At 35.9% G+C, this 15,408-nt stretch overlaps 1 protein-coding gene across 1 annotated transcript in view; it reads right to left on the bottom strand.

Annotated features, from left to right (window-relative positions):
• Positions 1 to 15,408, bottom strand: part of INPP4B (inositol polyphosphate-4-phosphatase type II B) — a 620,782-nt gene that overhangs the window by 381,068 nt on the left and 224,306 nt on the right. The window contains exons 3-4 of the mRNA XM_049770019.1: positions 6,962 to 7,151; positions 4,267 to 4,311 (exon numbers count right to left, since the gene is read on the bottom strand). Coding sequence (XP_049625976.1) covers positions 4,267 to 4,311; positions 6,962 to 7,052 — 136 coding nt within the window. The 5' untranslated portion in view covers positions 7,053 to 7,151. The remainder of the gene's footprint in view (positions 1 to 4,266; positions 4,312 to 6,961; positions 7,152 to 15,408) is intronic.

Below are 15,408 nucleotides of genomic sequence, written 5' to 3'. Positions count from 1 at the left end.
ATAGCAAAACTTCTATTCTTTCAATGTTTAATTCTTTGTGAAGTAGAAGTTATCAATGCAAGCAAATGAACAAAAAATGTTTACAGGGAATTGTAAGGATGATTACTTAAGATAAATTTGGTCAATCATTATAAATATGGCATATAATGTATCAAGAGTCTCATGTCTAATGCACACTTATCTTGGGCTATTAAGACATTTGTAGCCAATTAGCCTGTTCAATTGACTGTCTCCCAACTCACTGATTTGAATAAAGATGTAGCAGAGCTTCCACAAGATATACTGTTATTATAGTGAAATACAGACAAGGCAGAAACAAACCCTGAGAGAAGACTACTTTTACAAAACAAAATGACACTTAGCAATTTTTGGTGTTTTGTTTCCCCAATTTTAAAAGCTGGGCCACTGAATTCTCATATTATTTGCCCAATTTAGTGAAGAATAGAGAACTGAAATATTCAAAATGGAACTGGAAGATTAGGTAAGAAAGAGTACCTTATACCAACTCAAGCTTTTATATGTGTATTTTTTGTTCTAAGATGTTTAAATTTTTGGATTAATAAAATATGTTAATTTCTAAATGACAAGAAAGATGAAGAAATTCTCATTCTGTCATTAACAACTAATATATTAAGCTAATTATATAAGTGTCTTGAAGAAATTATGGAAACAGACGTACTGAGAAGGAAAACATTTACAATAAAATAAAAAATATATATGTAGGAAAGCCTCTAGGGGGTTGGCTGTACTGTCTTTAAGAGAGTTGCTTTAAAAACTTTTTCAGTAACAAAACAAAGAAGAGAATGGGTAGTATATAGTGTCAAACAGACCTTTGGACCAGAACTGAGATTACCAATGGGAGAGGAGTTGTGGTAAAGAGAAGGAAGGTACAGGCTAGAAATGACTTATGCACAGTGGTGGAGGAATAGTCATTGGGACTTTGGAGGTCATGGAGGTGCAATATTTTGTAAGCCAAAGTCATAAACATTAAAGCCTTTATAAAAAAAAATTAAGGAAACAGAACCAAATACATTCTTGGTGAAAAATAATTTAAGATATTCTTCTAGAAGTAGTACAGCTGAGGATCTTAATGTGCTAAGAAGCACAACAAATCATTTAAGGAATGTACCTTCCAGGATCAACAACACAATTCCCTAAAGACTCTAAATAAATTCTGCCCATCTACTTAGCAGGCATTTCTTGCTATTTGACAAAATTATCATTTGCTAAGAATGTTATTATAATAAGGATAAATGAGTAAAGTTTTTAAACAACAAAATATCATGAATAATTATTTAAAGCTATTTAACTATTGGATCTGTTATTCAAAATTAGTAATATCTGATGATAAGAATTGATTTCAACTGGACAAGGTTTCAGAGAAAACAATAGGGTTTGGTTCTTGAACAGGAAGGACATATGTTAATTTTACTAGACGTAGGCACTTGACATAGGAATGCTGCTTCTTGGAAGTTGGCCACCATGCTTGCCTCATAGTTCTTTCTTCCCAATGGCTTCTTCTTTTGTCAGACTCCCCTATTCTTTGGGAAGTAAATGATAAAGTTCTCTCTGGGTTTGAAATACAGGAGCTCACTAACAGCTCTTCAGTTTTCCAAAATCTTGTCAATAATGTAAGTCCATATTTTTTCTCTTAAGAATAAAATATGGATAGTTGAAGATTAAGATAGCAAAAGTTATTCTTACAGGTTCAATGAGAACTTAGTAGAAATATGTTTGTCCTCATTACCCTTTCTGGAAATGTTCCTTTTTATATCTCATGACATTACATGGAAACTCAAAGTGTGTTACAGTATTTATATATATAATATTATATTAGCATAACAAAAGTTTCCTGAATTTTAATATTTTCAGTTCTGAATATCTGAGAAGAAAGCTATGGATTTCTTAACTTTCACCACCTGTGAAAATTGATAAAATATTTTTAAAAATTATGCTTAAATTCTGAACTCTGACAACACTGCTGAAAATATGAATCAACAGGAATGCAAAAATGGTAGTTTGGGGTTGGAGTGATAGCACAGTGGTAGGGTGTTTGCCTTGCACATGGCTGACCCAGGATGGATGCGGGCTTGAGCCCTGGCATTCCATATAGTCCCTTGAGCCAGGAGCGATTTCTGAGCACATCGCCAGGAATAACCCCTGACTGCTGCCAGATGTGCACCCCACAAAAGGTAGTTTGAAAGCTGAGCAATTTCTTAAATTAAATGTATTTTAACCAGATGTTCCAGCCAACATACTCCTTAATTTTTGAGCTAAAGATGTTGAAAATATACATCTATGCAAAAAAATCCTTCAGACTTGTATGTATGTATATATATATATATATATAGACTTTATATATAATTTCCAAAACTTGGAAAAAAGCCATATGTCCTTTGAGTGAATGAATAAATTGTTAGGCAAACCATGAAGACACAGAGAAGCCCTAAATACATATTAACATGTGAAAGAAGTTAACAGAAAGTGTTTATATATATACATATATATGTACATATACACATATATACATATATATGCGATTGTGATTACCATGACACAACATTCTACAAAAGGCAAAATTATAGAAACAGGAACAAGTACATTGACTACTGAGAAGTAGAAAAAAGGGATGAAAAGTAAAGCAAAAACATGTAATGGGGCAATGAAAATATTTTATGCTACTCTACTGATGGTTATATGTTATAATAAAACTCCTAAATTTTACAATATCAAGACCAAATTTAATGTAATTTAATAAATAGATTTTTATTGTAAGATGTTTTTAAGTTTCATTAACTATAACAAATGGGACTCTTGGAGGTGTAATTAAAATTGGAGAAGGCTAAGTATTTGTGGAAGCAGAGGTATATGGGAAACCTCTAGAAATCTACTCAATTTTTCTAGAATATTATAATTCTATAAAAATAAAGTCCATTTTTAAAAATATGGGCTGGAGAAATAGCACAGTGGATAGGGTGCTTGCCTTGCGTGTATACAACCCAGGTTCAATTCCTCAGTACCTCATAGGCCCCCATTCAAGCCTCAGTGAGGAAAGAACCAGGTGTAAGCCCTGAGTACATTTTTGTGTGGTCTTCCTCAAAGAAAACAAACAAAAAAACCAAAGAGACTTATTATTAACGGTTCTATAAATATGTTGGACAATTTATGTAAATTTGAAATGCATTACATATAGTAAAATATAATTGCCTAAAAAAATTGGGATTTACATCACTATAACCCAAAACATATATACTACAATTTATCCACACTGAATAAAACATAAATGTTAATATATTAAAATATACCTATATATAAATATACCTATAATAAGTATGTGATGTACTATTTTATAAAATGTAATTACAAATAAAATATGAGAATACTGATGACCTTTTAAAATATTTGAGAACCATGACAAAGAAAAAAACTAAATAGTGCATATAACCATATTTTCACCTTCTTTAAATGCCATATGGAAGTCCATTTCCTAATAGCATTTCATAGATATAATCCCAAATTCAAACCCCAACCAAGTACCAGTCAGCAGTTAAGTAGTTAACCAGCCTCGGGGTGCCCAGTTTGAATTTATTCTCGGACAAAGTTAGAAATGTCTACATCTGACAGATCTTTGGAGCTGCTTCATCAAGCAGACATGTAATTCAGTTAAATTCTCAAATGCCAAGGATCTGTCCACTAAATCAATATAAAGGAATAAGGGTGAAACAGAGGCCGAAACTTTGCAAAGGCAAAAAAAAAAAAAAGATGACAAAAAAAGAAAACTACGATGCCAGTCTCTAGCCCAACTAGAAACTCTTTTAGATACATGAATTTCCATAAATGCTGATCAGCAATAAAATTTAGTGAGGGGATGAGAATGAGTGCTGAGCACTGGACCTGAGTACAGCTGATCTTACTGAGAGGCACAATTCTATTGCCACTATGATATCACTTAGGTATCAAACTGACCTAGCATGCTCACAAGTCATAACTTACTGATAAGTTTTTTACCTACCTTAGAAAATTAATTATGTAATATTACTTGTCTATTCCAGTAATATCCCAGTATCTTTATTTATTTATTTATTTTAATTATTTTCAATCTTTATTTAAACACCGTGTTTGTTTTTTGTATATCTTTACTTAAACAGCTTGATTACAAATATTATTGTAGTTGGGTTTCAGTCATAAAAAGAATACCCCAAGGCTGAATTTTATATTCAAAATTATTATTACATTTATTGACATAAATAGGATGGAATTCCTTACCAAGGTTGAATTCCAACTGTGGTTCATTTGGAGTCTTCTGAATACCTATAACAGGCAAAATAAATAAGAAAAAATAGTTAATTCATAATCAATTATGCATCAATATATTCTACTGTATTTCACCATGTACGAAATGTAAAATGCATTATTTTGACATAATAAATAAAATAAATTAGTCAGACTATAAGAAGTGGATTCTCAGGGCATAATATTGGTATTGAAAGTAGATAGGGCCAAATATTTCCTAGCTCCAGGCAATTCAGAAACTCAGAAATATTGTTTTTTTGTTTTGCTTTCTTTTTTTTTTTTTGGTTTTTGGGTCACACCCAAAGAACTCAAGGGTTACTCCTGGCTCTATGCTCAGAATCACTCCTGGCAGGCTCGGAAAACCATATGCGAAGCCAAGATTCAAACCGCCATTCTTCTGCATTCAAGGCAAATGTCCTATCTCCATGCTATCTCTCTGGCCCCAGAAATACTGTTTTTTTTTTTTTTTTTTTTTTACAAATTCTGACAAAACATTTCAAATGTATTTTTTGAATGCATGTAGACAGAGTTAAATGTTCAACAAAAACATTATCTCACCAATGCATTCTCCAATGTGAATTTTTCTTGCAAATCTCTTTAACTTTCTATAAATAGTACATTATTAATTAAAAAGTTATCTCTGGCTAGGTTATAGAGGACATTTGGTGGTATTTATTTGATCAGCCTCTTAATAGCCAACATTTAAACCAGAATTCTACTAACTGTTTCTATTCCTTCTCTTAGTAGTGTGTTCATTTGTTTTAATCTAAAAGTATGGCCAAATTATTTAAGGTAAAGTGAAAGAGAAAGTTGGTCTGAGAACAAAAATGAATAAAAGGGAACTTCTAGGGGGTAGAGCAAGAAAACTGAGCTGAGACAAATGGTGACATGGGCCCTTGAACTCTTAAGGACAAAGCACAATGCAGGAACTTTCTAAACAAGAGTAATAAAGGACAGGGATGTCATTGGTCCCAACTCATGGATGGTCAGAGATGCATAATTAAAAGGAAAGGAAATAATTTAGCAATAAATGTAAGAATATTTTAGAAATCCTAAGATGAAGCCATAGTATAGCAGGGAGGGCACCTGCCTTGTCCATGTCAGATCCATGTTGAATCTAAAGTCTTACACATGGTCCCCAAACTCATCAGGGATGATATCTGAGCATAAAGCCAAAAATAAGCCCTGAACATTGCTCGCTATGCCTCCCCTCCAAAAAAAAAAAAATAAACCCCACAAATATGTACAAAATTTCTTTCTTTTTATGGGGGGGGTCTGACCCACATCCGGGGGTGCTCAGGGGTCACTCCTGACTCTGCACCCAGAAATTGCTCCTGGTCAGCTCAGAGGACCATAATGGGATGCCAGGAATTGAACCCAGATCCATCATGGGACAGACATGCACAAGGCAAACGCCCACCACTGTGCATCTCTCTGGCCCCCAAAATCTGTTTCTTACTTATTTTTACTGGTGTTTTCAACAATATAAAATTACTAGCATTTGGCTACTATCATATTCTTTAAAATCACCTCTTGGTATAAATAATCAACTAGTTTTTATATAGTTATGTTTTTTAAATACCTAGTTGTTTTCTCATGTTGACATTTAACTGTCTATGGTTAATAATTTTAGACTTTCAGAAAAGGTTAAAGTGAAAGTCTTTGTGAATTTCAAATAATTTGGAATTTTTTTATTATTTGGAATTTTTAAAGGTTCTAACAATTGCTGTAAACCCTGATAATGAACTTTCTGTTTAAAAAATACATCTAACACTATTTTTTAAAGATTATTTTGCAATGCAAATTAAACGAGAGGTTAGGTATATGTTTACAGTGTTAAGTAACTGGGCAACATTCTATCTCAAGAAAAAGAAAAAGACACAATTCATGTTAAGCAATGAAGTCAATGTCCTAATATATTAAACATAAAAAAGAATAAATTTTTTCCAAATATTATTTTGTTTGCTTTTTGTTTGGTTTTTGGGCCATACCCATGATGCTCAGGGGTTACTCCTTGCTATAAACTCAAAAATCTCTCCTAGCTTGGGGGACCATATGGGATGCTGGGAATTGAACCAAGGTCCATCCTGGGTCAGCTGCATGCAAGACAAAGCCCTACAGCTGCTCTACTGCTTTGGACCCAAAATTTTTCAAAAAATTTTAACTATTTTATTTAATTATCTCAAAAGACAAAATCCAACTTCAATGTTAAAATCTAAAATCTTGGCCAAATCTCCTAGCTTGCTCTATTTGTGCAACTATGGGATTGCTAGTGACAGCCATTTTGCCCTAATGCTTTTAACTTTAATGTCCTTGATTTTACATAGAAAATTTCTGTTTCATAAAATAATTCCATGGAAAATTTCATAAATGCTAAAATGGAAGGTGTACATAAAAAGTGCTTTTTAGCTTACTACATATTATTTAAGAGATTTAATTCTACTCTTTTATATTTAACCATTCAATGGACTATTGCCTGCCTTGTTCAAGACAAGTGATGACATGCATACATTAGGCTCCTACTACAAAATAAATCATGCAAAAGAAAAATTATTTATTTAATCCAACACCCCTTTGTTAGAACCTGGCTTCTGTGAATACACATACTGGGATCTGATTTTGTTGACCCAATTTGATTTTCAGGGATTTCTAGGAGATACAGACTTACCAGTGAGCTGAAAGTCAACAGTGTCATTTGCTTGGGGGGCAGGAAGAAAGTGCTGGCCTTCCTCAGAGGTTCCTTCCTCTTTGATTTCCATGATCAACGTTCTCTGTTTACTCTTCAAAGTATGGTGTAGGAGATTCTTGGTAAAACGCAGATGTATCTTCACATCAAGACCTGATATCACTCTAAAATTCTGCATTTGGAAAATAACAGCAAAATGTTGGTTATCGTGGAGTTCTGTATAAAGGTAAGAATTAAAGAGAGGAAGAAATTAGCAGTAATGTTAATATCAAGCCAACATGTCCCTTCCTATCCTACTTGAATTTTCAGAAAAATCTACCCAGTTGATGTAGTAGCATAACCTCAGAGTGGCATGGGCATTTGTTGAGACGGTTATTTTAAATCATATGAGAAATTTCTAAATTTTGAAAGGGATAGTCACACTCTTCTATTCATTCTTTAAAACAGCAAATATGTCTGCTAACTTTTAACAGTCAGGATCAAGAGCTGACACCATGTCAAGGAATTAGAATATTTGGACCAAGATGAAATATCACTTCCACGTAAGCTATCCTGCTTCCTTCTCTAAGCATCCATCCTTGTTAGGATATTCCCCATAGTCACATGAAGATAATTTGGCAAGATATTCTTCCAAGATGAGTCTTCAATTTATTGAGAAGCATTTCAAATCTTATACAAAAAGTGTCCTATTGCTCTACCTGAGAAAAATTTGATTGTTTAATGATTGAACTGTATGGCAAAAAGAATAAGTAATAATTTAAAAAAGCTAAAACCCAGAAGAAGATAAAAGTAACTACAAAATGATGAACAATAGCACAGAGAAAGACGATTTCTCCAGCCTAATACCTGGTTATTCAAATAGCCTCAAAGAGTTTCAAAATTATTTTATTACTCTAGTACACACGATTAAGAATGAATTAGACTGTCTGCCTGTGCTTCTGAATCCCTGAAGATTTCCTCAGAGGTCTAGGGAGCACACCCCCAAAAAACTGTGTTTTGAAGCTGCCCAGTAAGTACATTCTGGCTGCGGGGGTCTCTGTCCAATAAGCTAAGGTCTCTGGCCTGTGGATGCTCCGCCCTGCTGTGCCTTTGTTCACTCTGAGAACTTCAAGGGAAACTTCTCCTAACTGTGCCTGTATGCCTGTGCTTCTGAATCCCTGAAGTTTTTCTCAGAGGCCTAGGGAGTGCACCCCTAAAAAACTGTATTTCGAAGCTGCCCAGTAAGTACATTCTGGCTGTGGGGGTCGCTGTCCAATAAGCTAAGGTCTCTAGCCTTGGAGGTTCTGCCCTGCTGTGTCTTTGTTCACTCTGAGGACTTCAAGGGAAACTTCTGCCTGTGCCTGTCTACCTGTGCTTCTGAATCCCTGAAGATTTCCTCAGAGGCCTAAGGAGTGTGCCCCCCAAAAACAGTCAACTAGAGACAGCAGAAGAGCATTTTGAAGCTGCTGAGTGAGTACATTCTGGCTGTGGGGGTCGCTGTCCAATAAGCTGAGGTCTCTGGCCTGTGGAGGCTCTGCCCTGCTGTACCTTTGTTCACTCTGAGGACTGTCAACTAGAGGCAGCAGAAGGCTTCGCTTCGCTGCCGCACACTCTTTCTAACCTATGAACCCCACCACAACACGCAGGAAAAACCACACTACAAGCGTGACAATGGGGAAACCTCACAGGCAAACATTATCCACAGAGAATGAAGACGAAAGCTCGGATGACCTAATAAATTCCAACCACCTGAGTAACCTTTCAGATAAGGCGTATAGAATAGAAATATGGAATATGTTCGTAGAACTCAAAAAAAGCATAGACCTATCTGAAGAGAACACAAAGACAGAAATTAGAAAACTCCAAACTGAAATAACAGATATGAAAAACATGGTTGCTCAACTGAAAACCTCAATGGATAGCCTTGCCAACAGGGTATCAGCAGCTGAGGAGAGAATTGGAGTACTGGAAGATGTGATGCAGAAAAACTCAACACAGCAGAAGAAATTGGAAAAGAAACTTAAGAAAACGAACAGGCAATGGAAAAAGTACACAAGGCATGTGAACAGATAAAAATAGAAGTCTTTGATAAACTCAACAGAAACAACATAAGAATCATTGGAGTCCCAGAAATCCAGGAAGGAGATCTCCAGGAAGAATCAACTGACAAAGACATCATCAAAGAGATACTCCCAGAGTTAAAGACTACATACAATCAAATTCTGCATGCCCGAAGAGTACCAGTAAAAGAGACCCAAAGAAAAACTCCCCAAGACATATCCTCATTACAATGACAAATCCCATAGATAGAGATAGAATACTGAAAGCAGCAAGATCAAAAAGGGAAACTACATTCAAAGGAGGAACCCTAAGACTTACAGCAGACATGTCACAAGAAACTCTCAAGGCCAGAAGACAGTGATGAGATAGTGTGACAAGACTGAATGAAATGAATGCCTCACTGAGAATACTGCACCCAGCCGGACTCACGTTCATGTTTGAAGGAAGAATACATAGCTTCATGGTTAAACAACAGCTCAGAAACTTCACAAATGATAAACCAGCCTTAAAGGAAAAACTGACAGGTCTACTCTAAGACAAGAAAGACCAACAAACACAGCAAACTTATCTACAAAGATGACATTAAATCCTATGAGAACCATCTCCCTCAATGTCAATGGACTAAATTCACCAATAAACATACACAGAGTGGCAAAATGGGTCAAAAAGATGAATCCAACCTTCTGCTGCCTACAAGAAACACATCTGAATAGTCAGAACAAACATAGACTCAAAATCAAAGGCTGGAGGAAAATTATCCAAGCAAACAACACCCTCAAAAAAACTGGGGTGCCCATATTAATATCTGATGACACGAACTTTATACTCAGAAAAATAGTAAGGGACAAAGATGGATACTATGCACTAATCAAGGGATATGTGCAGCAGGAAGAATCAGACTATTAAACATATATGCACCCAATGAGAGACCAGCAAATTATCTAATACAATTACTGACATATCTGAAAGAAGAAATCAATAATAACACAATCATTGTGGGAGATCTCAACACGGCCCTATCAACACTTGACAGGTCAACCAGACTGAAACCCAACAAAAACATACTAGCCCTGAAAAGAGTTATGGAAGAAAGAGGACTAGTAGATATATACAGGACACTCCATCCCAAAAAACCTGGATACACATTATTTTCCAATGTACATGGGTCATTCTCCAGAATAAACTACATGCTGACACATAAAACATACCTCCATAAAATCAAGAGGATAGAAATCTTGCAGGCTACCTTTGCTGACCACAATGCTCTGAAATTAGATGTGAACTACAAAGGCACACAGAAGAAAAACTTTAACAATTGTAAATTAAACACCCTGCTATGTAACAACCAGTGGGTCCCAGATGAAATCAAAAAGGAAATCAAAACTTTCCTGGAAACAAATTATAATGAAGACACAAACTGCCAGATCTATGGGGCACAGCAAAAGCGGTCCTGAGAGGAAAATTTATAGCTAGCTCTACATGCACACATCAGGAAGGAAGAAGGAGCATACCTTAATAACTTAATGACGCAGCTCAAAAATTAGAAAATGACCAACAAAAGGAACCAAAAATAGCGAGACAGAAGGAAATAACAAAGCTGAAAGCAGAACTTAATGAAGTGGAAAACCAAAAAGCAATCCGAAAGATCAGTGAAAGCAGAGCTGGTTCTTTGAAAAAATAAACAAGATTGATAGACCATTGGCAAAACTCACAAAGAAAGAGAGAGAGAAATCTGATAACCCGTATTAGAAATAAAAAGGGGGAGAACACGACAGAAACTGCAGAGATCCAAAGGGTAATCAGAGGCTACTTTGAGAAACTTTATGCTACTAAACATGAGAACCTAGAAGAAAAAGCCCAGGCCCAGATGGTTTTCCTAATGAATTTTTTCAAATCTTTCAAGAGGAGCTACTACCAATCCTAGCCAAGCTCTTCCATGAAATTGAAAAAATGGGAACACTCCCAAACAGCTTTTAAGAAGCCAACATCACCTTGATACCAAAACCAGACAGAGACGCTGCCAAAAAAGAATATTACAGACCAATATTCCTGATGAATGCTGATGCAATGATCTTCAACAAAATTCTGGCAAATAGGATCCAATGCATCATTAAGAAGATCATACACTATGACCAAGTAGGTTTCATCCCAGGAATACAAGGATGGTTTAACATCCATAAATCTATTAATATCATATACAACATCAACAACAAGAAAAATACAAATCACATGATCATAACAATAGATGCAGAGAAAGCATTTGATAAGGTCCAACACCCATTCTTGATCAAAACTCTTAGCAAGATGGCAATGGAAGGAACCTTTCTCAATCTAGTTGAAGCCATCTCACAAGCCAATGGCAAATATTATCCTCAATGGAGAAAAACTAAAAGCCTTTCCTCTAAATTCTGGTTCAAGACAAGACAGTCCGCTCTCACCACTCCTCTTCAACATAGTACTGGAAGTTCTTGCTATAGCGATCAGGCAAGAAAAAGATATCAAGGGAAATTAGTTAGGAAAGGAAGAACTCAAGCTCTTATTGTTTGCAGACAACATGATACTCTACTTAGAAAAGCCTAAAGACTCTACCAAAAGCTTCTAGAAACAATAGATTCACATAGCAAGGTGGGAGGCTACAAAATTCACCTACAGAAACCAATGGCCTTTTTATACACCAATAATGATAGGGAAGAGATGGAAGTCAAGAAGGCAATCCCATTCACAATAGTGCCACACAAACTCAAATATCTTGGAGTCAAATTGACCAACTTGACCAAAGACGTGAAGGACCTATACAAAAAAAAAAAAACTATAAAGCCCTGCTCCAAGAAATAAGAGAGGACACATGGAAATGGAAACACATACCCTGCTCATGGATTGGCAGGATTAACATAATTAAAATGGCAATACTCCCCAAAGTATTATACAAATTTAATGCAATCCCTTTAAAAATACCCATGACATTCTTCAAAGCAGTGGATCAAACACTTATGAAGTTCATCTGGAACAATAAACACCCTCGAATAACTAAAACACTTCTAGGAAAAAGCAAAATGGGAGGCATTACTTTCCCCAACTTTAAACTGTAATAGTTATGCAATAGTTATGAAAAGATCATGGTATTGGAATAAAGACAGACCTTCAAATCAGTGGAATAGGCTTGAGTTCTCAGAGAATGTTCCCCAGACATACAATTACCTAATTTTTGACAAAGGAGCAAGAAATCCTAAGTGGAGCAGGGAAAATATCTTCAACAAGTGGTGCTGGCAGAACTAGTTAGCCACTTGCAAAAAAGCGAACATAGACCTCCAGTTAACATTATGTATGAAGGTAAAATTCAAATGGATTAAAGACCTTGATATCAGACCAGATACCATAAGGTATATAGAACAACACGTCAGTAAAATACTCCATGACATTGAGACTAAAGGCATCTTCAAGGAGGAAACTGCACTTTCCAAACAAGTGGAAGCAGAGATCAACAGATGGGAATACATTAAACTGAGAAGCTTCTGCACCTCAAAAGAAATAGTGCCCAGATACAAGAGTCACCCACCGAGTGGGAGAAACTATTCACCCAACACCCTTCAGATAAGGTGCTAATATCCAAAATATACAGGGCACTGACAGAACTTTACAAAAAAAAACTTTCTAATCCCATCAAAAAATGGGGAGAAGAAACGAACAGACACTTTGATAAAAAAGAAATACAAAAGGCACATGAAAAAATGCTCTTTATCACTAATCATCAGGGATATACAAATCAAAACAACGATGAGATACCACCTCACACCGCAGAGATTGGCGCACATCACAAAGAATGACAATCAGTGCTGGCGGGGATGTGGAGAGAAAGGAACTCTTATCCACTGCTGGTGGGAATGCTGTCGAGTATAGCCTTTCTGGAAAGCGATAGGGAGATTCCTTCAAAATCTGGAAATTGAGTACCCATTCGACTCAGCTATTCCACTCCTAGGGATATAACCTATGAACATAAGAGTACAATACAAAACCCCCTTCCTCATACCTATATTTATTGCAGCACTATTCACAATAGCCAGGCTCTGGAAACAACCAAGATGCCCTTCAACAGACGAATGGCTAAAGAAACTGTGGTACATATACACAATGGAATATTATGCAGCCATCAGGAGAGATGAAGTCATGAAATTTTCCTATACATGGATGTACATGGAATCTATTATGCTGAGTGAAATAAGTCACAGGGAGAGAGAGAGAGACGCAGAATAGTATCATTCATCTATGGGTTTTAAGAAAAATAAAAGTCATTTTTGTAACAATTCTCAGAGACAATGAGAGGAGTGCTGGAACACCAACTCACTCCATGAAGCTCACCACAAAGAGTGGTGAGTACAGCTATAGAAATAACTACACAGAGAATTACCATAATCAAATGAATGAATGAGGGAACTGGAAAGCCTGTCTGGAGTACAGGTGGGGGTGGGGCGGGATAGAGGGAGATTTGGGACATTGGTGGTGGGAAAGTTGCACTGGCGAAGGGGGTGTTTCTTACATGACAGAAACCTAATCACAATCATTTATGTAATCAAGATGTTCAAATAAAGAAGAAAAAAAAAAGAGACACAGTGTGGCTAAATGGATCAAAAACTCAACTCAACCTCCTGCTACCTGCAAGAAACACACCTGAATAGTCAGAAGAAACATAGACTCAAAATAAAAGGCTGGTGAAAAATTATACAAGCAAACAACAACCATAAAAAAGCTGGAGTGGCCATACTAATATCAGATAATGCAAACTTTATACTCAGGAATGTTGTAAGGGACAAAGATAAACATTTTATATTAATCAAGGGGTATGTAGAGCATGAAGAAATCATTCTCCTAAACATATATGCACCGAATGAGGGTCCAGCAAAATAGTTAATACAATTGTCGACAAATCTAAAAAATAATACCAATAACAGCACAATCATTGTGGGGGACCTCAACACAGCTTTGTCAACACTGGATAGGTCAACCAGAAACCCAAGAAGATATACTAGACCTGAGGAGAGAAATGGAAGAAAGAGGCCTCGTGGATATATATAGGACACTCCATCCCCAGAAACCTGAATACACATTCTTCTCCAATGTACATGCATCATTCTCCAGGATAGACTACATGCTGGCATGTAAAACATACCCGCATAATATCAAGAGTATAGAAATATTGCAGGCTACCTTCGCTGACCACAAGGCTCTGAAATTCTTTGTGAATTCCAAAGGGACACAGAAGAAAAACTTTAACACCTGGAAGTTAAACAGTCTCATACTGAAGAGCCAATGTGTCCGAGATGAAATCAAGAAGGAAATCAAATGGTTCCTGGAAACAAATGAATATGAAGACACAAACTATCAGAACTTATGGAACACAGCAAAAGCAGTACTGAAAAAAAAATTTATAGCTTTGCAAGCACACATCAGGAAGGAAGAAGGGGTTTACCTGAGTAGCTTAATGACACAGCTCATAGAACTAGAAAGTATTCAACAAAATGACACAAAAATAGGGAGACAGAAGGAAATAACAAAGCTGAGAGCGAAATCAACAAAGTGGAAACCCAAAAAGCAATCTGAAAGATCAACAAAAGCAGAAGTTACTTCTTTGAAAAAATAAAAAGATTGCTAGACCACTGGCAAAATTAACAAAGAAAGAGAGAGAGAAACTTGATAACTCATATTAGGAATGAAAAAGGAGAGATCACTTCTGATATGACAGAGATTCAAAGGGTAATCAGAAACTACTTTGAGAAACTCAAAGCCACTAAAAATGAGAATCTGGAGGAAATGGATAAAATCTTGGACTCTTATAATTTTCCACGGTTGAAGGAAGAGGATTTAGTATAACTAAACACCACCATCCATATTGATGAAATTAAAACGGTAATCAAATGTCTGAACAAAAACAACACCCCAGGCCCAGATGGATTCACTAATGAATTCTTTCAAACTTTCCAAGAGGAACTACTACCAATCCTGGCAAGACTCTTTCATGAAATTGAACAAACAGAAACACTTCCAAATAGCTTTTATGAAGCCAACATCACCTTGATACCTAACCAGACAGAGATGCTACGAAAAAAGAAAATTAGAGACCAATATCGCTGATGAATGCAAAGATCCTCAACAAAATCATGGCAAATAGGATTCAGTGCCTCATTAAGATGATTATCCACGATTAAGTTGGTCTCATCCCAGGAGTGCAAGGGTGGTTTAACATTCATAAATCTATCAAAATAATACACAACATCAACAACAACAAAAAATAAAATCACATGATTATATCAATACACGCAGAGAAAGCATTTGATAAGGTCCAACACCCATTCTTGATCAAAACTCTCAGCAAGATAGGAATGAAAGGAACCTTT

Source organism: Suncus etruscus, chromosome 3 (genome assembly GCF_024139225.1).
Source record: "Suncus etruscus isolate mSunEtr1 chromosome 3, mSunEtr1.pri.cur, whole genome shotgun sequence".
Classification (NCBI taxonomy): domain Eukaryota; kingdom Metazoa; phylum Chordata; class Mammalia; order Eulipotyphla; family Soricidae; genus Suncus; species Suncus etruscus.
The sequence above is the reverse complement of the archived record's forward strand: the minus strand, read 5'-3'. Positions and strand labels throughout refer to the sequence as shown.